At 40.2% G+C, this 26,922-nt stretch overlaps 3 protein-coding genes across 6 annotated transcripts; all 3 read right to left on the bottom strand.

Moving 5' to 3' along the window:
* Positions 1-1,143: 1,143 nt before the first annotated feature.
* On the bottom strand, positions 1,144-1,857 carry LOC117059090 (olfactory receptor 14C36-like). Its single transcript, XM_033170600.1, has one exon. The coding sequence runs from the start codon at positions 1,850-1,852 to the stop codon at positions 1,184-1,186; it is 669 nt and encodes a 222-aa protein (XP_033026491.1). The 5' UTR covers positions 1,853-1,857; the 3' UTR covers positions 1,144-1,183.
* Positions 1,858-6,073: 4,216 nt separating this feature from the next.
* On the bottom strand, positions 6,074-26,467 carry LOC117059350 (olfactory receptor 14I1-like). 2 transcript variants are annotated; one of them, XM_033171014.1, is made up of 2 exons: positions 26,385-26,467; positions 6,074-7,108 (listed from the first exon to the last, which is right to left on the bottom strand). In XM_033171014.1, exon 2 carries the CDS (start codon positions 7,095-7,097, stop codon positions 6,156-6,158), a length of 942 nt encoding a protein of 313 aa, XP_033026905.1. In that variant the 5' UTR covers positions 7,098-7,108; positions 26,385-26,467; the 3' UTR covers positions 6,074-6,155. The 2 variants fall into 2 exon arrangements, with proteins under 2 accessions (XP_033026905.1, XP_033026904.1); XM_033171013.1 differs by lacking the exon at positions 26,385-26,467 and adding an exon at positions 9,304-9,389.
* Positions 11,556-21,787, bottom strand: LOC117059349 (vomeronasal type-2 receptor 26-like). 3 transcript variants are annotated; one of them, XM_033171010.1, is made up of 5 exons: positions 21,739-21,787; positions 20,655-20,946; positions 16,413-16,640; positions 12,998-13,124; positions 11,556-12,496 (listed from the first exon to the last, which is right to left on the bottom strand). In XM_033171010.1, the coding sequence occupies exons 1-5, from the start codon at positions 21,741-21,743 to the stop codon at positions 11,595-11,597; spliced, it is 1,554 nt and encodes a 517-aa protein (XP_033026901.1). In that variant the 5' UTR covers positions 21,744-21,787; the 3' UTR covers positions 11,556-11,594. The 3 variants fall into 3 exon arrangements, with proteins under 3 accessions (XP_033026901.1, XP_033026903.1, XP_033026902.1); XM_033171012.1 differs by having other exon boundaries at positions 20,892-20,946; XM_033171011.1 differs by lacking the exon at positions 16,413-16,640.
* Positions 26,468-26,922: the final 455 nt, after the last annotated feature.

The raw sequence follows: 26,922 nt of genomic DNA, 5'->3' as shown, positions 1-26,922 counted from the left end.
GAACAGGCCCATCTGCTTCATTCAGCCAAGTCTCTGTTACACATGCCAGGTCGAGTTCTCCATTGCCAATCAAGTCATTGATTCCGGTATCCTTCCGGTCAAGGCCAGACCTGGAGGCAGGGATAGTCTTCAAACAATGACTAAACCTGGCTCCTCGATAATGACATGGTCTGGTCTTAGCATAGCTCCTCCTCCTAACCGTGATCACTGAGATGGATGTCCCAGTGCACCCCTACCCCCGTGGAACCTGCCCCAACCATTCTGTTGGCTGGGGGCCCACTCCCAGGCAGCCCTGACCCTCTCCCCTTAAAAGCAAGACACAAACTATACCTAATAATAATAATAATAAATAGAAACTAATAATAAGAAGAAAAAGAATTTACAATTACACTAAAACTAAACCAATTCCCAGCCCCACCCAAATGTCCATCCCACCCTCCAACGAAGGAAAAAACACACACAAAACCCCATAATTTAAAACGCCACAGATAAAAATAAAAACAATTTAAAGGAGGAGCCCTCTCTGCTGAGCAGCAGCCGCAGTCCTTGTGAAGCCCGTCCTGTTGTTGTTGTTGTTGATAATAATGATGTCACCATAAATTTGTTCTTCTGTGAACTTTCTGAAAACAATTTGAAAACTATATAACTAGGTAGGGCAACAAGGATACCTACCCCAGGGGCAGCATAGACTCAAAGGTTATGTATTATATTTCCATTTATTTAAAATAATATTGAAATTTCCCCCCCCCCAAAAAAAACCCAACAGAAAACAATAACAAGTGGCTTTTGCATGAAAGTGTTATCCCAGGAAAAAGTGCTTGTCCAATATGGAATTATTTCTTCCACTTTTAGTGGTTAAGGGGGGGAACTACACTGAAGCAGAGTTAGGGTTGTGTTCAGTTTTATTTGGAGTAACTCGTTAAAATCAATCACCCCAACTTACGTTTATTACTTTCAAGGTGTCAGTTCTAAGTAGGACTTACCGTGCATACCACACAAACATTTTACATTCCCAGTGATATTAATAATAACTCACAATCTGAATTCGATATATTATGCAATGCTAAAATGCAATACAGTGAAAATAAAGCAGGAAATTATATGTTTTATGTTAAATTCTTCCATAATTTGACACAAGTAAGCAGCAGGGTTATCAGTGAAAAGGAAGCATTGTGTTCTTGCTTTAAATCTTCCAGTAAAACAGCTTCACCAGGGCAGCTTTGACATCCTTATTCCTCATGCTGTAGATTACCGGGTTCATCATTGGAGGAACCACAGAATATATCACAGCAAGCATCTGGTCTAGCTTGTATGAAGAGATGGAGGCTGGCATGAGATAAGTAAAAAGAATGGTGCCAACTAAGACAGAGAGAACAATGAGGTGGGGAATGCAAGTGGAGAAGGCTTTTTGCCTGTTTGCCATGGACTGCATGCTCAACACTGTGCTGAAGATCTGCACATAGGTCAAGACGATGAACACAAAGCAGCCAATACCTACTGCACAACTGAAGAGGAGTGTCCAAATTTCATTGAGGTATGAATCAGCGCATGAGATCTTCATTAGGTGTGGGATTTCACAAAAGAACTGATTGATGACGTTGGAACAGAAGGGCAGTGAAAAAATGGTGCCGGTATGCACAGCAGCATTAAGCAAACCTGCCATCCATGATCCACCTGCCAGTTGGATGCATCTTCCCCACTTCATCATAGACGCATAATGCAGTGGGTGGCAGATGGCCACATATCGGTCATAGGCCATGACCGTGAGGAGGAACACATCCGACGACAGGAAAAAAACAAAGAAAAGCATTTGTGTCACGCATTCAGAATATGAAATCAATGTTGAGTTCATGAGTGCGTTGGCCATTGATTTGGGAATAATGACAGAGGTGGAGCAAAGTTCTCCTATTGATAAATTGACAAGGAAGAAATACATTGGGGTCTGAAGGTTGGAGTTGAGGGCTACTAGAATTATGAGAATAAGATTTCCTGTAAGGATAACCAGATAAATGGCTGAGAAGACGGCAAACTGTAAAAGTTGAAACTCTCGTTGGTTAGAAAATCCCAGAAGCAGGAAATCATTTATTATTGTTATATTAGACATTACTTCTCCCTCATGCTCAAGAGGTAGCACAGATTACCAGTCATCAGAAGCCAGGAATCAAAACCTATAGAATGAGGGGGAAATACCATTAGTCTTCATATTGTAGATATTAACTTATATTGCCTAAACATTCGCTACTGCATTTCTTTAAAGTGTGTCCTCACTACAAAACAGTAACATCAGAATAGTCAGGTAAACTCCTAAAAAGATCACAAAGTGCAAAATTTGCCATTCTTGGTCCCCCGAAATTTCCAGTAGTAGAAAATTGTCAATGATGGTTATGTTGGACGTTGTATAAGATTTTGGCTGGTGAAAGAACAGCGGGGAAAAATAATGATTCCATGCACATAAAACAATGTGTGTTCATTCTAAAGTCTTATTTTTTTTCATTAATGTTAGAATTATATTTACTGCCATATATGATACATTTTATTACTTTTTTGTTAAATGAATGATATCACAATTTCAGTTTTCCCAATGCAGTTTTTTACTGGACCCAAACAAATTTTGCACCAACAAGAAGGCATATGCACTAACAATTCTCCCAACCACCTGCAGCCAACCTGAGTCTCTTCACATTGCATTTCTAAGGGTCTTTCAGTACAGAGAGTGCGAGGGTTTGCAGTGAGGAAAACAACCTAGGAAAGCCCAACTGTACAGGCACAAATGTCCTCACGCTTCCCTGGTTTCACACTTTAGTCTTCAAAACAATACTCACATCAGGTTGATAGAATGCCTGTTGTGTTTTGGTGCTCAGAAAATACCCTGAAGCTAAACTGGTTTCACTACAAAAACTACCTGGATGGCAGAGTGTAATTGAACCATATGTTGGCCACCCAGAGATCTTTTTAAAGGCAAAAGTGTTATAAATAAATGAAATTGCAAAGGCATGGGACCCATGTTTTGAGGAGCCCCTTCCACAAAGTGGCTTCTCAAGGGTCACAGACTGATACAAGGAGAATGGAAGGAGTTGAAATATTTATTCTGGAAACTTACTCATTTTATTTATCTTGAGGATCCAAGTCAATACAATTTTGTGAGTTTACTTTACCATATTGTCCTAAGCTGCAGGTGATTTCTCAACCTCCTGACTCACCAGACATTATCTCTGTTCCCATTCTTGCCTCATCAGTCTAACATGCAATAAATCAGCTTTGGAAAGAAATAGCATAAATCCCATACTGTGTACAGGGTTTAAAAGAACAGTAGAAGAAATCGTTCAGAGAGGGGGAGTACGTCTGGTGGGGGACACATCATGCTCCTTTTTGGGGTAGTTTCTCCACCTTTGCTCCCCACCATGCACTCAGCTCTCACCTGTGGCTCCTAGAAGCTGTCTCCTCACATTTCATGCCAGTATGAGAGATCCATCGCAGTCTCTCCTCTGTCAGATTCACAGCTCCTCTTGCTTCACTGGTGCATGTGAGAGGAAAAGCTTATTTAAAGAAGCACTGAGAGAGGCAGATGAATGTGATGGTGGAAGTATATTGCTGACTTCTGTTGGTCGCTAAAGATTAGCTTCCTCTTTCCCCAAATAGCACAGCACTAACAGTCCAGAGCCTCTGCCAAAAAAACAGAATCAACAGACCACCTTCAACGTTTGCAGTCTTAGGCTATGTCTCATCATAAATTGTTGCTATCTACCAGTACTTTTCTCAAGCTATCTTTCTCATGCTGAATACACAGCAAGACCCAGGCAAGGATTCCTCTTCTGTTTATTATCATACCCATATGGAATGGGGGCGGGGGAACTGCAATGTTTAATTAATTAAGGGAATTAATGCAACAGTAATATTGTTGCAGAGGCTGATGCAATGGCAGCTCCTAAGAATCCTTGCTAGGCATTGGGGAAATCCCTTCATCATTATAGAAGCATTGATAGGCCTGCAAAACACCACCATTAGTAGGCAGGATCCCTCAAATTGTGGATAACCATAGAATTTCAACATGCATACACTGCATGTCCAGCATATGGAAGAGTACAACTTAAAAGCAATTCCCAGCCATTCTATATATCTCCCCATGGAGGTTAACACTTCATGCAAGCTTATGCCACAATAAATTTCTGAATGTTAAAAGTGCCAAGAGATTTGTGTGGGTGTGTGGGCAGATGAGATGTTCCTTGACAATGAAAATTATACACCATTATATGGGTGTGGGACTTGATATTAAAGGAAAAGACTCACCCACAAGGTTGAAAACCCAAGAAATAACAGAAAATCAGAAAGGTTTTTTTAAAACATATTTCTGCTTTATTTTCTCTCCGACTTCAAAAGAACATGGCTATAGCCCACCAGTCATGAAAACATTTTGGAAGGTATTTGTATCTGAAAGAGAAATATTCATATTTGAAAAGCACTGGGACTGTTGTCAGTAGAAGGCTGTTTGTTTTTTTTCCTTTCTTGTGTTTATTATGTAAATGATAGATGAACCTCTTTAAAAAGACAATAAAAAACTCGCACTAACTCTGATTTGGTTCAACTTTAGGCACTGCACGTGTCTGCCAATGTTCTTTCTTCAGCAGAGCATTGTGATCCTTTTTTTGATATGGGGGCACATCATGACCTCACACAGGTGCACTACAATCCTGTTACAGATGCAGCCAAAGGCAGCTCTGACCCCCCACCCCCAGCCAACTAGCCATATACTGTGTCATGCTATGTTATTCCCCACCATGTCTAAGACCCAGGATAAAATGGAGATTTGTCACATCCCTGGCTGCTAGGCAGAGTTCATTTTGTTAGGCCACAAATTGTGTGCAGAGCAGGTCTGCTAAATGTAAGTAATGCAGCCAGATTTCTAGAACACCAGAAGATAGGATATAGCTGGTTTAAAAACTATATTTTGACTATATAAAGGTATTACATTGTACTCAACATATATAGCATAAACTACACCAATAAAGATAAAAAGAGGTGCACTACAATCCTGTTACAGATGCAGCCAAAGGCAGCTCAGAAACCCCCAAGCAAACAATGTTAGAGAGTAGAAATATAAATCTGAAAGCAGAACACCAGTTGGGGGGGGGATCTGTTTCAACGGCACAGTCTTTTTCAATTCTGTCAAACAGGAGACTTTCCCCTCTGGGGCACCATAGCTTTGCGTCCAGCTCAATACTTCATTTTGCTGCAATACACTGTCTGGCATACTGCCCCGAATGGCGACCAAGTTGTGTCCAGCAGCCTGATGTTTTCTTTATTCAAAAGAGATTGCCATGTGTGCTGCTCCTATACTAGTATTAGCTATGTGAAAAATAGACTCCTGATTAGTGTCATTTGCATTAGCCCAAAGGTTTAAAATCCCCAGTTCATCCATGCAGACTATCTTTCTTCACCTCCTTCCCAGATGGCTTCAACTTTTCCTGTTTGTTTGTTTGTTTGTTTGCTTGCTTGCTTGCTTGCTTGCTTGCAGTATGAACATTTTTAGGATAAACCTATTGAGTGTCTGCCTAGACACTTACTATAGTAGGTGGTATTTGGTGGAAGAAGTGTGCCTTGTACAGATATCTCAGACAGAAATTCATTATCTACATCTGTAGCAAGGGATTGGGAAAGTGGCTAACATATAGAATTCTTGCCTGGAGATTCTCAATTGTGATTGTAGCAGGGAAGCAGAGTGCCTTAAACAGATGTATTCAGTGTATCTGAATAAGTGTGCATGCACACGAAAGCTCATACCAAGAACAAACTTAGTTGGTCTCTAAGGTGCTACTGGAAGGATTTTTTTATTTTTTATTTTGTTTAAACAGATGTGTTCAGGCAGAAATTCATCATGGGTACATGAAGCATGTGACTGAGGAAACTGCTGAACCTGTTGAATTTGTTTTCTGGATGCATGTCTCCCCCCACATCCCAAAAGCCAGGGCAAAGCATGCATCCATGCTACCAAGTTTGCAAGCAAGCATAATAGGCAACCCTTGGCAAAGTATTCCCTGCTTAAATGGTGTGAACATTAAGGTGCCTTAAATTTCCATTTCCTTGATATTTTAAGTAGGTGTAGAAATGGCAAACACCTCAAAACACATGTGGCAGTGGTGGTGGTGGTGGTTTTTAAACTATGGAACTGATTTATTGCTTGGAAGCGTCTGGTAAAACAGCTTCTGCAGGGCAGTTTTGACATCCTTATTCCTCATGCTGTAAATTAACGGGTTCATCATTGGAGGAAACACTGAGTATATCACAACAAGCACTTCATCAAGATTAAATGAAGGGCTGGAGGTTGGCATGACATAGGCGAAGAGACTTGTACTAATTAAGAGAGAGAAAACAGTGAGGTGGGGGATGCAAGTAGAGAAGGCCTTCTGCCTGCTTGCCTTGGAGGACATTCTCAGCACTGCAGTAAAGATCTGAACATAGGATGTGACAATGAGCACAAAGCAGCCAAGACCTAAGGCAGAACTAAAGAGAAGGGCCCACATTTCATTGAGGTATGAATCAGCGCATGAGATCTTCATCAGATGTGGGATTTCACAAAAGAACTGAGTGATGACATTGGAGCAGAAGGGCAGTGAAAAAATGGTACCTGTGTGCAGAGCAGCATTAAAGAAGCCTGCTGCCCATGCCCCACCTGCCAGCTGAATACACCTTCCCCACTTCATCACAGAGGTATAGTGCAGTGGGTGACAGATGGCTACATACCGGTCATAGGCCATGACAGCAAGGAGGAAAATGTCTGATGACATGAAGAAGACGAACAAAAGCATTTGTGCCAAACATTCAGAATAAGAAATACGTGTTGTGTTCATGAGGGCATTAGCTATTGATCTGGGAATGGTGACGGTTGTGGATCCAAGGTCAACAACTGATAAGTTGACAAGGAAGAAATACATTGGGGTCTGAAGGTGGGTAGTTCTAGCTACCAGAATGATGATGAGGAAGTTTCCAATGAGAATCACCATGTACATTGCTGTGAATAGTGCAAGGTGTAATATCTGGAGTTCCCTTTGCTCTGAAAATCCCAGAAGCAGGAAATCTCTTACGATGGTTACATTAGACATGTCTTCTCAGTCTGTTGGGGGAATAAGAGAGACCATTATAAAAATTTTGCTATTGCAAGAATATGGTTCCATCCAATACTTAAAAGAACAGGCTTGTTGGAGCAGAACAAAGGCTTATCTAGCAATGACCAACCCAAAACCTATTGGAAGTCCACATGAAGGTCGCAAGCACAATACCATTGTAGCACTCATGTTCTTCCGCAACTGGTTTTCAGAGACACATATCTTTCAACATTTTTCTGATGAATATAGTGACATCCTATTTAATAATACCATATTTTCCGGCGTATAAGACGACCCCCAACTTATCCAGTTAAAATATAGAGTTTGAGATATACTCGACCGCAGATTCTCCACCCGGCGTATAAGAAGATCCCTGACTTTTGAGAAGATTTTCCTGGATTAAAAAGTAGTCTTATACGCCAGAATATACAGTAATAATATTTATACTAAACCCATCTGACTGGTTTGCCCCAGCCACTCTGGGCTGCTTCCCTCATATATAAAAATATAATAGAACAGTAAACTTTTTTAAAAAAAACTTCCCTATACAGGGCTGTCTTCAGATGTCTTCTAAAGGTTGTATAGTTCCTTATCTCCTTGATTGGTGGCCGCATAACTCCAAACCTTCCAACATTTCTCCAATGAAAATAGGGGCATCTTAAGTAAAATTGGGACATTCCAGGATCAAATCAGAAACTGGGACAGCTTCTGTAAATCCAGGGCTGTTCCTGGAAAAAAGTAACACTTGGAAGGTCTGGAGACATATTCCAACTTAATGATATTTTTAGTGACAACTGTAACGTAGAGAGTGCAACATGCTGACCGTTTGTGTAAAATAAAAATAAAAATCCCTACACTTAACATCACAGCTACATTTCTCATGAAATCTCCACTTTGTGTAGAGCTGCCTGGAAACCTTCACCACATCTGCTCAGCAGTATGTCAATATGGTTTATTCCCTGGTATGTTGCTCCATTAATCACTCAAATGAATACTTTCCTGAAAGCCAGGAATGATTTGCTTTACATTAAGAAGCAGTAGAGATCTGACTGCCAGAATGTAACAAGAGGCCATATCCATGCCTTTCATAGTGTCTGTGTACATTTCTCATCTGCATCAAGCTCCCTTGTGGCAGAGGAGAGATATTATGCTGAGCTGCAGGGTTTACTGCTCTGACCCAGCATCATTGCTCATATGCACCCACTCTCTGCCTCTCTTTCTGACTACCTGCCTCTTATCATAAGGCTGATATATCTATTTTTTTCTATTAAGCACTGTTTCTATCTAATATGTTGTTAAATCAGTGAGCTCTATGAAAGGCTGCATATCAGCATTTGTTTAAATTCATATGGGAAATATTCAACTAAGGATTACTCAAAGCAGACTCACTGATATTAATTCACCTAATTTAGTCATCCCACACATTTCAACAGGTCTGATCTAAGCAGATTATACAAGGCAGGCTTAAGAAATATGTGGACCGAGAACTCCCAGAAGTGCAAGCTGGATTTCGAAGGGGCAGAGGAACCAGAGACCAAATTGCAAACATGCGCTGGATTATGGAGAAAGCTAGAGAGTTCCAGAAAAACATCTACTTCTGCTTATTGACTACGCAAAAGCTTTTGACTGTGTCAACCACAGCAAACTATGGCAAGTTCTTAAAGAAATGGGAGAAAAGGAAATTGCATGGTAGATGTCACATGGAGCATGCTGTCTCCTTGGTTGTAGTTTGCAAACCCCACAAATAACAATGCCTTCTGAGAACAGGCACTCACAAAGAGAAAAAGAGTGAAAATACAATGTCAGCTTAATGCACTTATGTCAAAGTATCAAAGTTCATGAGGGGGGACACACAACTGGATTAGATCCACACCCTACCTTTTTGTATCGTGTGGATCTGGTTTGATTTAGAAGTGAGGGGATTTCTCACTCAGAAGGATATGCGTACAGAAATACTAAAATAAAATAAAATACTGAGGCAAAGGAAACCAGAGAGAGAGAGATTTGATAACAGTTTAAAATATGTTATTCCTTACAAATATTTTCCAGCTGGATGCTGAATATTCTCCCCTGAATCTTAACTTGCCATATAACATTATATTTATCACTCTTTCCATTCACCCACTCCTTCAATCGTCCTTTCATCTACCATTCATCATTCAGGGCAGCAAACTGAATGTCCATATTTACTTCATGTACTTACATTTAGCTTCCTATTTCTTTGAGGTTTGAAGGAAGCAACCTGTCGTTCTTCATTCATAAGCTGTGTGCCCTGCTGGGTACAAGCAGAACTAGTGCAAAGGGGATGTGAGCAAGGGGATATAAAGTGTAGGAATGGTTCCTAGGGATTAATCAACTGAAAGTTATGTGCATCTCTGTAGCAAAGCCCCAGAGACAAAACAGTGCCAGTCTTACATGCCCCTTTCAAAGCATTTTTTTATCACACAAGGTTCTTTTTAAAAAAAAATCATTTATGATTTTCAGGTTTATACATTTCAATAATTTCACAATCATTTTAACATTTCAATTTTTTATTTTTTATATGAATATTTATGGAATTTTATAACAAATAATGATACAAATCTCATTAATCATGTTATATACAATTATTCTCCCTCCCCTCCTCTGGACTTTTTATTCTTGGGTTTTTCCCTTGCCAAATATATTTAGAAATATATTTTTGCTATGCGTTGAAACAATCTGTCTTGGCATTCACTGGAATCAATTGAAACAGAAATAATATTCTTGGTAATACATTCACTCTACCTAATGGTGCAATATTCATTCTGTTCCAAATTTGCAAATTCTTTTTAATATCTTCCAAGGTTTTTAAATAATTAACTTTCTATAAATTTATATTGTTTGCTGTTACCCATACACCTAAATATTTAACCTTTCTTTTGATCTTTAATCCAGATACAACTTGTAATTTGTTTTTACTCTCATCATTCACATTTTTAACCAAGAGTTTGGTTTTATCTTTATTATTCTTAAGACTTGCTGCCTCACCAAAAAAAAATCTCTTGTGAAACTTTTGGGATTGACTCTATTGGTCTTCTATAGATATCACCACGTCATCTGCAAATGCTTTTAATTTATATTGTTTCTGTCCCACTCTTATGCCTTTAATATCTTGATTATATCTTATTATTTGTGCCAATACTTCTAAAACTATTATAAACAATAAAGGTGACAACAGGCAGCCTTGTCTTGTTCCTTTAATTATTTTACAATTCTCAGTCAGGACATTATTTACTATCAACTTAGCTGACTGGTCAGTATATATTGCCTTGACTCCTTTTATAAAAGTGTCTCCACAACTCATATATTCTAAAACATTAACCATAAAATCTCATGAGACATTATCAAATGCTTTTTCAGCATCTAAAAACATTAAAGCCACTTGTTTTTCATTTCTCGATTGTAAGTATTCTAATAAATCAGCTACATTTCTAATATTATCTTTCATTTGTCTTCTTGTCAAAAATTTGGCCTGATCATGGTGATCATTTTGATACCAGTTTCAACCTATTTGCTAATATGTTTGCAAAAAGTTTATAATCATTGTTCAACAAAGATATAAGTCGATAATTTTTTAGCTGCTCAGGATTCCTGTCTGGTTTAGAAATCAGAGTTATATAAGCATTCTTCCAGGATTTTGGCAGCTCACCTGTATTTAAAATCATATTCATGATGTCTTTTAATGGTTGTATTGGAAAATCCTGCAACTTCTTATAATATATTGCTGAAAGTCCATCAGTCCTGGTGCTTTCGAAAGTTTTGCCTGTGAAATTGCTTGCTGTAATCCCATCGTTGTCAATGGTGCATTCAAAATTTTCTGACACTCATTGCACTCATTTAAGTTGCAACCAAAGAGACCCACATATCCAAAATACCAACATGCTTAAAGTGATTATTTAAATGCGCAGGAAAACTTCCCAGCAAAGGAAGCCACAACAAAGCTGGCAACAGAAATTTTATTTTATTCCAAAAGACAGCAGATATATTATTTAAATAAATAAATAGCAATGAATCCTATATTACATATGCATTTTAGAGTTGAACCATCTAGCTCAACTCTTTCATTGGCCAAAGATAACAATTGTCTATTGAACAGTTTCCCTGCAAAAAAAGGTATGAAATTTTATTATTGACATTTTTCTATTATGATGTTTTTTTAAAACCAAAGATAAGCATATATATATACAGCTTTTAAAAATGAGCAAGCTATTGAAACAATTTTCTAAAAACCTTTCCTCAGTGACATTGTCATGATAAAAATACATCAAATTATAGGGTTGTCAAACTCATTTACCTAGATATAAGCATCATTGTGCTCCCTAGAATTTATTTTTGAGTAGACAATCATAGGACTGTACACTAAATAATAAGCTTTCGACTCGGGCATTGTTTTCAGTTTTCTGAAAACTGCTCCACTATTGGGGCATAAAACAATCAACAGCAGGACTTCTGCTTTAACCATTATAGATATGCTTACTTATTTCTTACTAACATTTGGTCCTTGCTATTCAGCTCGGGCCTGAGAATTATTATATAGCATTTTGGAAAGAAAATACAACCCAGTAATCCTGCACTGGAAGCCAGGATAGAAAAGATCTCTACAGACACAATATATTTTCCCTTGGTGCTCAAGTAGGTTGGCACAAAGGTCACCCAAACACTGCAAAATAACAGCATGCTAAAAGTGATGAATTTGGCTTCGTTAAATGTGTTGGGCAGCTTCCTTGCAAAGAAAGCCACAACAAAGGTTACTAGTGCCATTAATCCCAAATAGCCCAGAACACAGTAAAACATAGTCACAGACCCTTCGTTACATTCCACTACGATTTCTTCAACTAGAGAGTGCATGTCCAAATATGTAGACGGAGGAGCTGTGACTAACCACAGCATACAAATCCCTGCTTGAAAAATAGAACAAGAAAGAACAACTGAGTTCGCCAGTTTTTTCCCTAGCCATTTCCTCGTTTTGCCTCCTGGCTTACTAGCCATGAATGCGAGAACCACAGTGGTGGTTTTGGCCAACACAGAAGAAACTGCCACAGAGAAGGTGAGGCCAAAAGCTGTTTGCCGTAGGAGGCAGGTCAGTGTCTGAGGTTGGCCTATGAACAGCAAGGAGCAGAGAAAACAGAGCAGGAGAGAAATAAGCAGAGAGTAGGTGAGATTCCTATTGTTGGCTTTGACAATGGGGGTGTTCTGGAACCTAATGAAGATTCCAAGCACCACAGACGTGATCAGAGACAAAAACAGTGCCAAGAAAGCTAAAGTGATGCCCAAAGGTTCATCGTAAGACAGGAAGTTTAGAATCTTAGGAAGGCATTGAGTCCTGTCCCTCTTTGGATACAGATGTTCTGGACATGTGACACACTCATTCATATCTGGAAGAAGGGGGGAAATCATTTTCACGCTTTTAAACATACTGGATGGTAGCCAGAGTTGGATGAGCAGAGTTCCTCTCACACAATACAGAGGATGCAATCCACTGCAATTATTCCTGCTACATATTTTCTTATTTATAATGCAATATATCGACCAACACTTGGTGCTTATGTAAAAGGTACATGTTTCAGTAGTGCTAGTTCTCTCTGGCTGAAAAATTACTTTCACAGTCAAGTGCCCTCTTAGTTCAATTAAGTTCTGTAGTGATGACAATGAAGCAGAATTTTTAAGTATTTCATAGTACAAATGTACCAAAATTAGTAATATCAAATCAAGGCAAAATAATCACCAAAAGGGGTTCATAGAAGAAATATCTCCCTTAGATGAGAGAATGGTGGCAGCAGAGATTAAGAGGAACCTTTTCATTTATGGTTTCTCTTGGTCTTTCCCAAGCCCCCCTCCACTTTCTCATATGTATAATCAACCATTTTGTCTCCTACCACTCTGGTCTGAAATCTTCCCTACTGGACATGGAGCACAATCATAGCAGCAAAACGGCTTGTCCTCCTTCCTTTTTCTGCTGTAGCCTGGATAGCAGTTGTCATTACACACGGCAAGTGGCAGGGCCTAGCCATATAAAATGAAAGTAATATGACTCAGTTTTCTTCTAACTGGCTCTTTTCATCTTTGAGTAACAGGATGCTGACTTCAAATGGCCACATAACCAAGGAAGAGAATTTTATAGGCAGGAGGCAGTTATGTGGCTCATAAATATGAATGGGGGAAAATTAGATTCAGTATGCATTTAAAGCCAAATTTATCAACTTTGCACTTCTTGAAAGAATATGTGAACAGATACACAGCTATCCTTCAAAATTTGCACTTAGCACTGCCCTCCAGGAAGAACATAATTACTATTGCTGTGTGCATACTCACTTTTACTCTGCATCCAGGTTACTCCCAAAGCTGGTTTGGAAAGCAGTGTACACGTTAGCTACAATCCGTATTTTTCATGTCATTTCTTACAAAATACTGCATTTTGATAGGTTTTCCTCCAAACCAGCTTCTAGCTAAATTAAGAAGATTGACCTAGCTGTGACTTAAGGTGGCAACATGTGCACAGCCTATCATAATTGGGTGTAAGATAAAGAAAACTAAAGGAAAATTCACTGCAGGGTTGGTAACACATCCTAGAATCAGAAGAGAGATTAGGAGCAGGGGATGCATGCTGTGGAGGCACAAATTCCCCAACCACAATACTCCCAACCATTTAGAAACATCTAAGAAATAGTCGTATACCCTCACAGCTGACAATTTCAAGTTTGCTGAAAACCAGCAACTGGCTGGGTGAACTGGAGTGTTTGTTAGTTTGTTTCAATTCTTCCTGGATGCCACTAATGAGGGAGACAGATACAACACACCAGGAAGGATATTCCACAAATGGGAAACTACTAGCAAGAAAGCCCTTTCACAGGTCAACACCCAGCGGTGGAACCACCAACAGAGCTTCTGCTGCTAATCATAGGGTCCAAGATGTGGGAATGTTTAGGAATGTGGGGGAGGATATATTGTTTAAGATATCCTATCCCAACTTGTGTTTACAAGTTCAGCAATCTCAGCAGAGCTAACATTCCCTTTTTAAAGTCACACAGCGAAAGCTTTGCTTAGATTCGTTTGACTCTCCTTAAAATAAAGTCCTCGTATTTTCCCCTTTATCCCTCTCAAAATAAGATGCTACACTGTCTTATATAAAAGATATAAAAAGAGTTTTCTTACAATCATCAACCGATCACAATAAGATCCCAGTAGAGGGAGACTTAAACTTAGTAAAAGTTACATGTGGTGGCTATCTCCATAAGGGAGAAGTAGCTCCTTTGTTCTCTTGGCTGGAAGCCAAGAAACCCTCATACCGATGTGGTCCCTTTGAGAATGTTGTCAGAGAAGAGAGAGATGGCATCTGGTCTCAAGAATTTTGTACACAGGTGAGACAACACCCACCTCTAGTTACACAGGAAACCCAGCCCAGCCCAGGTGAAACAGCGAATTTTAAGTAAAGTTGGTGATGATTCATTGGGCAAAAGACTTTGGACATAACATCATGTTAGAAGACTGGGAAAAACTTTGGAAGGAAGGAATGAAATTTACGGCATGCACATCAATAAAAGAAAATATGTTAAAAATGATGTACAGATGGCATATTACCCTAGTTAAACTAGCAAAGATTTATAAGTCTGATAATAAGTGTTGGAAATCTAAGGAAAATGTTGGTACCTTTTATCATATGTGGTGGGAGTGTAAGAAGGTAAAGCCATATTGGGACATGATATATCATGAACTGAGAAAAATGTTGAAATACAATTTTGTTAAAAAACCTGAAGCCTTTCTATTAGGTATTATAGGTACAGACATTAAAAAACAGGATGTTAAACTTTTCCAATATGCAGTGACTGCAGCTAGGATTTTGCTAGCACAAAGGTGGAAACAAGAAGAAATACCGACAAAAGAATATTGGACAGTGAAATTAATGGAATATGCAGAACTGGACAAGATGATGGGAAGAATCCGGGAACAGCGGGACCAGAAATTCATCAAAGACTGGTTAAAGTTTACGAACCATTTGACTAACAATTCGCAGTTGAATACGCTAATAGGACTTCAAGAAGCTTTGTAGTTAATGTATAGAAATATTATTGTAATTATGATAGAGTGAGTAAGAGATACATGATAATGTAAGCAATGGTAGATTAAAGAAGTATAACACTAAGATATAAATCTGAATGCCATGTGGAAGGTCTGAGGGAAGTCATGGCTATGATAGCCAAAACTGGAAAATGAATGTGAATGTATATTTTATTTTTTGTAGTAATATATATATATATATATATATATATATATATATATATATATATATATATATATATACATACTGTATATACTGTGTGTGTGTATATATATATATATATATATATATATATATATATATATATATATACTGTATATATATATATATATACTGTGTATATATATATATATATATATATATATATATATATATATACACACACACATACATACACACCGTATATACCCGAGTATAAGCCGACCCGAATATAAACCGAGGCACCTAATTTTCCTACAAAAACCTGGGAAAGCTTATTGACTCGAGTAAAAGCCGGTTCTCCTTTGCCGCTGTGGAGGAGGAGGAACGAGCAGCCCGAAAGCAGCCCTTTGGGCTGCTCCTTCCTCTTCCTCCTTTGCCAAGTTTGCATTTATGCGAGCAGTTCAGGAATGGAACAAGCTGCCTGGGAGAGTAAAGAACCGCCGTTCTTGTATACTTCTTAAGGAATGGTTGACTGGGGAGAGCAGGCGGTGGCACGAGCAGAGAGAAAGGGCTTCTTTTTCGCCACCTCCACCGCCCGCCTCACTCGAGTATAAGCCGAGGGCAGCTTTTTCAGCACAAAAAATGTGCTGAAAAACTAGGCTTATACTTAAGTATATACAGTATATACTATATATATATATATATATATATATATATATATATATATACACACACACACACACACACACACACACAACAGTGAGTTTTGACTGGCTGGCCTAGAGTTAGCCCTTCTATGTCCACTCTAGCAATGTTATGTTTGACTGCTCTGTGTTTAAATCCCACACAAGATGGTCTGAATGGTTTGATGAGGAGCTTATTGAAGGGTTCACTGACTACATCACCTCTGCTTCTGTCACACCCAGCATTACTTGTGTATGTTTGTGTGAGGTGGTTTAGAAGGTGGGAAGGGAAATGATGAGAGAAGCACACCACAGTGCTTTCAGGACCAGGTAGGCTTGGCAAGCCCCAACAAAGAAGAAGGAAGAAACTGAAGGGGGGAAACTGGAGTTGGAGGGGCAACCAGATCCCACCTGATTAAAATTCTTGTGCCATGTGATGATGCTTTCATTAATGGTGAACTCGGCGCCTGGTGAAGCGTGTGGATCCATCCTTCCCAATTTCACTCTTATGAAGGATTTGTTTGGGAAAGTAATCCAGTTTGTAATATCAAATCCAGCAGCTAGTTCGTTTTTCTCATTAAAATAAATGGTGTCCCCAGCACTGTTGTTGAATGAGATGCTCCTCAGAAAAGGGTGAAGCTGGAATGAAAGAGGCAAATCTCAGAAAATGACTAGGAGGAGGAAAAGGTGCCAAACTTGTTCAGAAATATATATATATATCAAGCATTTAAAGATATGTGAAGTATTATTCTTTTCTCATGATATAAAAGAGCTTGAAAATTCTGACATTTTGTCACTGGTCCAGATCAGATAATATTTCTCCTCTGATCCAATGAATTAGGTTCACCCTCACTGTTGTCCAAATGTAACTTAGGCACATATAATTCACTATTCATAGGCAAAAATCATGTGAATGATTACTGGACTTAATTAATCAGACATTTGATATTTGCTTACATGCATGGAATTGAGCAGCATTCAGATTATCTCTTCTTAGGTGTACAAGTGAGGACCATGGGAATGGCACACTAGGGGAAAGATCTGCAAACATTTATTTTCATCCTTGTGATGGGCTATGTTGGAGAAGTATCATTGAATCTGACCCATTTTCATAAAGTTAATTAACATTAAAATTCTTTACTTTGTATGAAAGCCTTCTAAAGACTGTAAAATGTTTGGTGGGGGAAAATGGCAACTAAACCTGCCAGTATGTTAAATTATTTTTAGCTGATTTATCATGTCCCTTTTAACATTAAAGTACTGAAGGAAGTGTAAGGTGATTTATAATTCTGTAAGTATAACTAACACTCATTCTTAAGTTAAAAGACAATGTTTAACATTTTCATTCCATACCAGAATCAAAGAACCCCAAAATGTTTTTCCTGATTTCAGAAAATTATCCTTACTTATTTAGATTTACAGAGAGAGAGAGATTGGTAAAATTAAGATAAAACTATCAAATAAACTGATAAATCCAAAAGCCTTAAAGATATCTGGTCTGATTCCTGGAACTGTGAGATCTATTCAAATAACAAGAACATAATAGCAGCTCTGCTGGATCAGACCAAAGCCTATCTAGTCCAGCATCCTGTTTTTCATAACAGTCCACCAGATATCTATAGGAAGTCCACATCCATTCAAAGAGGTAGCACACTGAATGAACATTACTTTAGTTTAGTCAATAATCATGGATCAACTCATGTCATACCTCTCCCATATTATCCAAATTGCCCACAAAAGCAGGAAGCATTTGAAAATCTGTGAATTGCCGCAACAACAGATTGCTGATTGTAACATAGTAGCTATTTGTGTCAAGGTTTAAATTTTACCTCAGCCATGAACTGACAAGGAGAGTAAGCTACTCCAGGAAACAATCATTATTAAAATTCAATCTCTTTCATTGCTATTTTTAACGTGTAAGTTGTTTTGGGGCACCTGAGTGCAAAATCGAGACTAATAAATATAATCTATATAAATAAAAAATGTAACGCCGTTTCTTTGTCGTCAATGGACTCCAAAACTACTGCACCAATTGCCTTGAAATTTTGACACAACGTTGGGTTACATGCCCGGAGTGTTTTTACATAAAAATATTACTTAGATGTCACTTCAGTGAATGGAACAAAGGAACAAACATACTAACCAATCACATAGGGAGCAGCATGATATCACAAAGCCTCATAGCCACATCCAAACCTAACCAATCACATAGTGAGCACCATGACATCACAAAGCCACATAGCCACCACCATTGCCAATGTGGCTACAGCATGCCATCACAAAGCCACATAGCCACAACCAATCCTAACCAATCACATAGTGAGCAGCATGACATCACAAAGCCACATAGTCACCACCATTGCCAATGTGGCTACAGCATGACATCACAAAGCCACATAGCCACAACCAATCCTAACCAATCACATAGTGAGCAGCATGACATCACAAAGCCACATAGCCACCACCATTGTCTGACAAGGTCAGACAGCCCAGGAAGAGAGAAGAGAGGGAGATAGATAGGGGGAATTTGGAGACGACAAACACAATACAATGTATTGTGGCTGAAGCCAGCATTTTTACCTGAGGCAGGTGGGAGTTCAGCGGGAAAAGCTGTGAGGAGGCAGGCAAAAACGGGGTCTCCTTCCACTACGGGGGGGAGAGGAGCCAGGCGGGAGTTCAACAGGAGAAGCCATGGGGAGGAAGGCAAAAACAGGGGGAAGACGGAGAGGAGGCAGGCGGGAGTGCAACGGGAGAAGCTGTGGGGAGGTGTGTGCTTTCTCTTTTCTATCTTCCTTTTCCATTTCACAAAATGAGCCACAGCAACGCGTGGCCGGGTCCGCTAGTAAATAAATAATAGTCTCCTGTGTGCAAGATGAGGTTAATTCTAGTCTACCTTAAAAGGTGAGATGATCAAATGAAGGTCATAAACATTACAAAGGTTCAAGGAAGAAGCAATGTTCTGGGGCTAACCCTCCCTAGGCAAACCCTCAGACCCTTGTGCTTTATAATGTTCACTGGCTCATGATATGCAAGTTGTTACCTGCCAAGGTTGCTGGTGGGGAGGCTCCAGACTGCCTCCATCCCTTGTCACTGTCCTATGATTCTCTATGGCTGAGTTCCTGGCATGTAGGGCTTGTGCTATGGCATGGACAGCATTGTAGATACTGTAGCTTTGGGCAGTCATACTCATTTCAAAAAATATCCCAGGAAGGCTCTCCAGTTTCTCCTCCCCAGTACATATGTCAATGCGCTCCTTACCCAGTTTGGTACCTGGCCACAAACAGCCAAATGCCTGTTCCCAGAAGATCCTAATGAAGCCATCTCCTTTCAGCCAATGAAAATTTAGAACTTGAAGGAAATTTTGGAAGCCAAACACTTCATTGGAGTTCAGTGTAAATGACAAAGCTCCGTGGAAAAAGTCGATATCCAAATTCCTGTAATATATATGTGATGAGAATTCCCACTGGGCTGTCATAACCCATACCTTACCCATTACTGCCTCTGTCAAGTCTTCTGTTTGAGCCAGGTATAGAAACCATTTCAGCATTAATATGGTAAAAGTATCAGAATTTAAGACAAATACATTGACTTTGGTGTTGGTTAGGAAAAGGGCCATGCTCTCTCTAGGTCTCGACAAATAAAAAATTTCTATCATGTTATCCGTGGAAGTGATGAATGGAAGTCTATCAATGAAGGCAGAACACATGCCATTCTGTGAAAGCAGGGGCAGTAGGTTCTGCACAAATCTGTCTCCTTTTTCATCATCCAGGGCAATGATCCCAATCCATTTCCACTGGAAATGCAGAAATAGATGGACAATTCCATTGTATTGCTGCGCTTCATTGGGAACCATCTGATAAACAAAAGGGAACTCGGTTTTATCATTCATCAATGGAGCAAAAAAGCAGTAGGTGACCTAAGCAAAATGAAGAACATTACAAATCAAATGGGATAGTTACATTCCCCAAAATGTATCCCTCCTAAAACAGCCCAGTTAGGACACAATGTGTTCATTGACTGTGGAATGCTGATTGCTGGGGAAGGGGCATAGAAATTGAATGGAATGTCTGGAGTTTAAGCATCTCTTTCTCTCTCTCTCTCTCTCTCTCTCTCTCTCTCTCTCTCTGTGTGTGTGTGTGTGTGTGAGAGAGAGAGAGAGAGAGAGAGAGAGAGAGAGAGAGAGAGAGAGAGAGAGAGAGATGCAGTGCTAGTTTTACATTTTAAAGCACTAAATCATAGGAACCCTACTTAGCTGAAGGAACCTAAAGCCTTTAATTGTTTAAAACCTATCTCTGGAGCACAATGGGAAACTTTTTCCCCACATAGAATATCACAAGACCAACTCCTCCTGTACTTTTAAAAGGTTAGCAAATATTATTCATTTGCAGGGGGCATTTTCTATAAAGTGTTAGAACTGATCCATATACTGAAATTGGGGAGTTTATGCATGCTATGGAGGGTATGTATAGATGTCCTTTAAAAATATGTATTTTTCTTGGAAAACAAACAAGGCTTGTATATTTTTTGCCAATCAAATTTGTATCTGTCTCTCTCTACCCCGAAACAATAATTTGCACATGGAAATGATGGCATGTGTGCTAATTTTGTGACACAGTTACTCTTCCCACCATGACACTAACAAGTGCGTCCTACCTGTGGAATCTTGTAGATGCTTAAGAAGTTGGCTATATAGAAAGAAGTTTCAGAATCAAGTCCCCCAATAACAGCTATCAAATTCTTCTCAGTATCACAGCTGTAGTTAGGTATGATCTTTTTCAAATTAAAGAGAACATTCAAGGTGTTCTGATAAGTCATTTTTGCATTGAAGTAGCTGTCATAAATATGGAATCCCAGGCTGACATTTGGTAAAACTTTGGGGTCATCATTTACCTCCTTCACGGCAAATAGGAAAGCCAAGACATGTTGATAGTTTTTTGGCACTGCTCTAAAATAAGCAAGAGGAGAAGGAGAAGGAGAAGGAGAAGGAGAAGGAGAAGGAGAAGGAGAAGGAGAAGGAGAAGGAGAAGGAGAAGGAGAAGAAGAAGTTCTACGAAGCATTAAATACCTATTCTGAACTTCCCAAACGATTTGCAAGTCTCTATGACTACTTTTTGAAAACCAGTTTCATGGTATGACACTGTATAGCGTCATCACAGTTAAGATATTTATGTAGCAGAGCTACCACCACACCTATCATCTGTCACATTCACACATCACTAGCATTATTTTTTTTAAAGTTAAAACACACAGAAACCATACACAATTCTGGATGTTTATGGGTTGTTGTTCGTTTGAATACCTTTCTGCGTCCATTCACATATATGCACACATTTTCATAACTCTCACACATTAAGTAAAACTTTGCACACATGCCATCCACATAATACTTTCTAAAATACACAACTGACCAACTGTTCTGCAGTGTTCTTTTACCCTTTATTGCTGCATCCTCAGTTACTCTAGCCCTTTTGTGTTGACCAGGTTCTTTGTCAACATTAAAAAAATTAGAAGGTTAATAAATATTCCAACATCAGCAACAAACTAATGACTAGGAACATGTGATGCCATTCAAATGAAGCAAGAGCTCCTGTGGTCAACAGTACAGAAGTTTCAAAAGACAGCAGTTGTGGATGCTTTCGTCTTGCTTTGTTTTAATTTGGCGCAACTTTGACTAGGCATTATATAAAACAAGCCACAGTTCTCTGCCATCCTGTTTTCTGTGCTGTAAATTTAATACCTCATACATTCTCCACAACTGCAGCATGGTCAAGAGCTGGCTTTGACCTGAAACCAGTATATAGAGATCATGAGGACAAACTTGTTACTACATTGCCTAATTTTATGCCATAGAAATAAAAGTATTTCCTTACAGGATTTGATCGATAAGCTTTGTCCTTGGGTGCTCCATGAAGAAAATGGGTTCAAACAATAAGAAGAACTGAGAAGTAATCTCTCCAATGATGAAATCACCCCCCTGATTATACTCATGTGGAACATAGAGAGGTTCTATCATGCTGCACATAATATGTGCCTTGCATTCAATTTGAAGAAGCAGCAACAATAAGAGCAAAGAAAAACCATCCATTTCCATTTTGAAGGCAAATCCTATTGCCATGAAACAGAAGCCCCTGTTTCCATCTTCTTTGTGATCCAGCACCCTCCCTTCAAAGAACATAGATTGTTTAGATACATCAACCCTGCCCTGCATTCTCCTCAAGGGAGAATTTCCTAGACTGGACCATTGTAGCTCTGCCTACCCCTACTTCTCCCGTGCACTGAATAGTACTATGGTCTTTTATGTAAGCTTTGAATCACTTGTTTACTAATTGTGCGGAAGGCCCCTGGAAATCCACATTGCTCACAGTGATTTGAAATAATTACAGGGTACACAATCACTCTACAATTCTATTATTTCCTCCTCCCCACAGGACTACTCATTGTGGCACCATGTGCAAGAAAGTCAGAAACAACCTATTTGCCTGATCTGACCACGACTCTTTGCTGCTCCTTAGTGGAAGAGGGTATAGTTATCATATGCAGACTCAATGATATAGATTAATGCAACACCAAGGGGAGGGAATAGAATCTAGGCAACAGAAGAGTAGAAGCAAGAAAGAAGTAGTAGTGGAAATGTTTTGTATTGAAATGCTAATACCCTGGACTCCTATGATATATTCTGTGTAGAGTGATATGGCTACAGTCATGCGACGAACCCCACCTCTCAACTACTAAAATCGTGTCCAAAAGGGTACAGGGGTGAAACCAACCCCCCTCCACTTGGTTCGCCTCAAAACAAACCCCTCTTGCTCCAAGGGCTTAATAGTAATGAGAGTCTTTTTCCAGCTTTCGTGGCCTGGTATCCTCACTACTCTGGGTTACTTAAATGAACAACCTCTTGCCTACAGTAAAGGGCCTCCCTCAGCTCGGATCCCCACTGGCACTCTAGGTTTTCACTATCTAACCCTTTTCTGTGTGACTCTAGGACACAAACTATCACCTCCCTTTCCTCGGGTAAGTTTTGCCCTTTCTTGAGTCCACTCCCCTGTGAGATTTGATACCCTGCTGGACCAATAATGATGATTCCTCCTTGGCACCAAAAAGAACTGAACTTTATTTTCTTGAGAACATAGTTGTTTTAAAGATTCATGCATTCACAATCTTAGTTGCGGTAATACAGAAACATCTTTCGATCTATAATTTCATGTTAAACTAATCCTAACCTAAACCACCACCATCCTGGCCCCACACCCTTCTTCTTCTCTGTCTCCACACACACCCTCCCTCTTCTCCCCTGTCAATATGGCTGTTCCCTCCTTTTAAACCGGGGACCGACCCACCCCCAAAGGTTGAGCTGTCAGTTAAGATGGTGGATTAACTCCTTCTGAGCCGAGAGGTAATAACTCCTCCATCCTAGGGCCAATCCGTCACAAGTCGCATGAAGTATTCTGTATAGACATGCTTTATAATAAGTATTCGGCTTTTGTAGGGGTATAGCTCAATAGTTATATAACTCTGCTGCAGACAAATTCTGCTGAATCATGTAATGATGCATAGTAGTCAACACACCAAGGCTGCAAACCTGGAAGCAAGCATTATTGAACTTAATAGGATTTACTTCTGAGTAGATACATAAAAGCACGTACTACCATACCACCAAATCTTCATCTGCTCCAGCCATCACTTTAGGCCAGATGTGGGGACCTTTGGCCCTCCAGATGTTGCTGAATTGTAACTCCCATCCTACCTGGCCATTGGTCATGCTTCTTGGGCCTGATGGAAGTTTACCGGCAACATCTGGAGGGCCAAAGGTACCCCACACCTGCATTAGGCACTTAAACTGGAACGAATTTTAAAACATCTTCCCTGTATACTTTGGGGTCAAAAGCATATTGGTATAATTAACGTGCTTTTTTAAAAAAGACATCATGGACTGGTCTTTAGTGCAAGCCAATGGGAAAGAGTGCTAAGTATGGAGTTTCAAGGCTCCATCCAAGGCAGAAAGTATGAAAGGAGACAACAGAGCTGAGAAAGTGGATCCTCAGTGTTGAAACAACTATGATAAAGTATTGGTACATTTGCTCAAATCCTGCTTTGCAGGTTTCCCGCAAGCATCTGGTTGGCCTCTGTGAGAACATGCTAGACTAGGTGGCCCATTGGCCTAATCCAGCAGCCTCTTATGTTCTCACGGATATTCTTCTATCACATCCACATATTAGGGGCCATCCAGGGGCACTTTTCCTAAACAGAAGCTGTATAACAGCTAGTGTGCCTACTTACTAGCTCCCCTTTTCCTTGCCTGAAGCTTCTGTGCCCATGCTCTGCTGCTCAGACCTGGCCCATTGATGAGGCAGGGTGAGTGGCAGAAGTACAAGAGGCAGCACCCACCTTGCCTCTTCTGCCTTCCCTGCGCCGGAAGTGTCAGCAAGATCTCGCCTCAATCTTATGAGATCTCACCTGCTTTGCAGGTGCCACCGCCACTGGCAAGCAAACAACACAGGTAAGAGAGACACAGTGCCATCAGCAGAGGGATGGCAGCACATTCCTGTTTCTTCTCCAAGTGCCAAAACAGGATGTGACACCCCCTGCTGCTTCCCATTTCAATAAGACACTGGTGGCCACATGTCGCGGTCACTCTCTCAGACCTGAGCAGCACCCCCGGACGTTTAACGGTCTATTGGTAACTGCCCCAATGACATATGGTATATCCGCTGCCACCAGCCAGTATTCACTCTGGCAATGAATAACTCACTTCAGATTCGGATTGTGGTAAAAATAAAACATAAGTTTCTTTATTGTTTGTACAAAGCGTAATGGTTTCAAATGACTTGGTAAAACGTTTAATATAACTGTATGGTTATTCAGATAAGTTCATTTCAACTCTCTACCTAGTATTCCAATAACTATCCCTAATGCCTCCTGTTAATTATTCACTCTGCTCTAGCTCTGCTCATTGGCTCTATCTCCCTCTCTCTATCCTTCCCTAACTCAACTCAACTCAACTGCCTAACTTCCAACCTCTAACTGCCTTTTCTATCCTAACTGCCATCCTTCCACACTCTAATTGCCTAGAGAGCTCCCATTGGTCAATCTCCTCCCTGCCAAGTTAACCCTTGGAGAACCTTCAGGGGTGAAACGCCACACCGCACACTGTTAACTGCCCAGCATAATAACAGAAAGTGGGCCTGTCCTCAAGCTCCAGCATCTGCTCAACTCTATGAGGAAAAAAGTTGGGTTCACACACTTCTTACCTTTGCCTTCCACACTGTTTGGGATGGGATGGGGAGACATCACTGCTGCCTTCTTCAATGATAAAGTGGTCAAGGTACTGCAGATTCCTGCCTTAAGAGAGACTGGCCATTGTGACCTCACAATGAGTCTCCCTTCCCAGCCAAGTTGACCACTGAGAGTTGTTGACTAAAAAACGTTGCTTAGCAACTTGGTGAGTAGGGGCTGGAATCACTTTACTTCTACATGGAAGAAGTTGGCCCCCCAGTGCCCCAGCTTTTTGGCTTTGCAAAGCCTGCCTACCCTCCACTTTCCCAACATTATCCCCCCACTGAAGGGGCAATGTTTTTTTATTCCACTTCCTTATAATCAGTTTTTTTTTAAAAAAAGCTAGTTTTTAATCAAAGGCTTTATTTCCACCACCTATTACCTGAGACCACAAGAGCTTGTTTTCTTCAGCTCTCCTTTGGATTGGGAGCTATGAATTCCTCTTTTACTAAATGCTACTCTATTCGCATTAAATTCAAGAGAAGCGAAGGCAAAAGAGAGTTGCAGGAAACATGCTCAGGGTGGAAAATTGGATGTATTACGCTCTGCTGAGAAACTTTAAGCTGCAGTCCTGTGTGCATTTGGATACAAATGGGTCTCAGTTCGATTACTCTGAAGGATTTTAAACCAGTATGAGCTGGAAAAGGTTTCTAGGAGGGTTAGTAATATACATTACTTATTGCCTCAGTCACTAAGGTAACCTGTGACATCTCCTGCTTCCACATTTCTTGGGGGTGTATGGGGTGTTAGGGGAGGGGTAGTATCTCTAGTCTCCCTTGGAGAAGGAGCTGAGGTTCCAATACTTTGGTCACCTCATGAGAAGACTCCCTGGAAAAGACCCAGATGCTGGGAAAGATTGAGGGCACAAGAAGGGGACTACAGAGGACGAGATGGTTAGAAAGTGTTCTCGAAGCTACTAACACGAATTTGACTGAACTGCGGGAGGCAGTGGATGACAGGAGTGCCTGGCATGCTCTGGTCCATGGGGTCATGAAGAGTCAGACACGACTAAATGACTAAACAACAAAAGTATCTCTAGTAGGGGACACACCATGCTCCATCTGAGGTAGTTTGTCGACCTTTGGTCCCCACCATGCACTCAGCTCTCACCTGTGGCTCCTAGAAGCTGTCTCCTCACATTTCATGCCAGTATGAGAGATCCATCGCAGTCTCTCGTCTGTTGGATTCACAGCATGTGACAGCATCTACACCCTGGGGAAAAAGCTTTGACTGGCCAGCTAAACCAGGTGAGGGTAATCAATGTGTCTCCAACCCTCAGCAGCTTTCTCCCGATTGAAGTGCAGTGTTTGAGGACAGGGACATTCGCAGGGAAACCAAAATGCTTGTTTACAAAGCTATTGTACTACCAACCTTACTGTATATCTGTGAAACGTTGACCACTGTGGCGGTTCGCTCAACCTGCACAGGTCCCCCAGACGTTTAACGGTCCGTTGATACCTGCACTCACCACTTTATTACTTAACCGCTGCCACCATCCAGTTTGTCTGGTATTTACTTCACTCAGTTCAGTCAAGGAGAATATTGGAACAAAACTGTTTTATTTGAAGTTTAGTACATACGCATGTGGTTTCTGAATAAAGAGTACTTTCTTGGTTGTGTTCTTGTTAACAACAGTGCCCAACGATTT

The sequence above is a fragment of the Lacerta agilis genome, chromosome 14, assembly GCF_009819535.1.
Source record: "Lacerta agilis isolate rLacAgi1 chromosome 14, rLacAgi1.pri, whole genome shotgun sequence".
Taxonomy (NCBI): domain Eukaryota; kingdom Metazoa; phylum Chordata; class Lepidosauria; order Squamata; family Lacertidae; genus Lacerta; species Lacerta agilis.
This window is presented reverse-complemented; position numbering and strand designations above follow the sequence as displayed.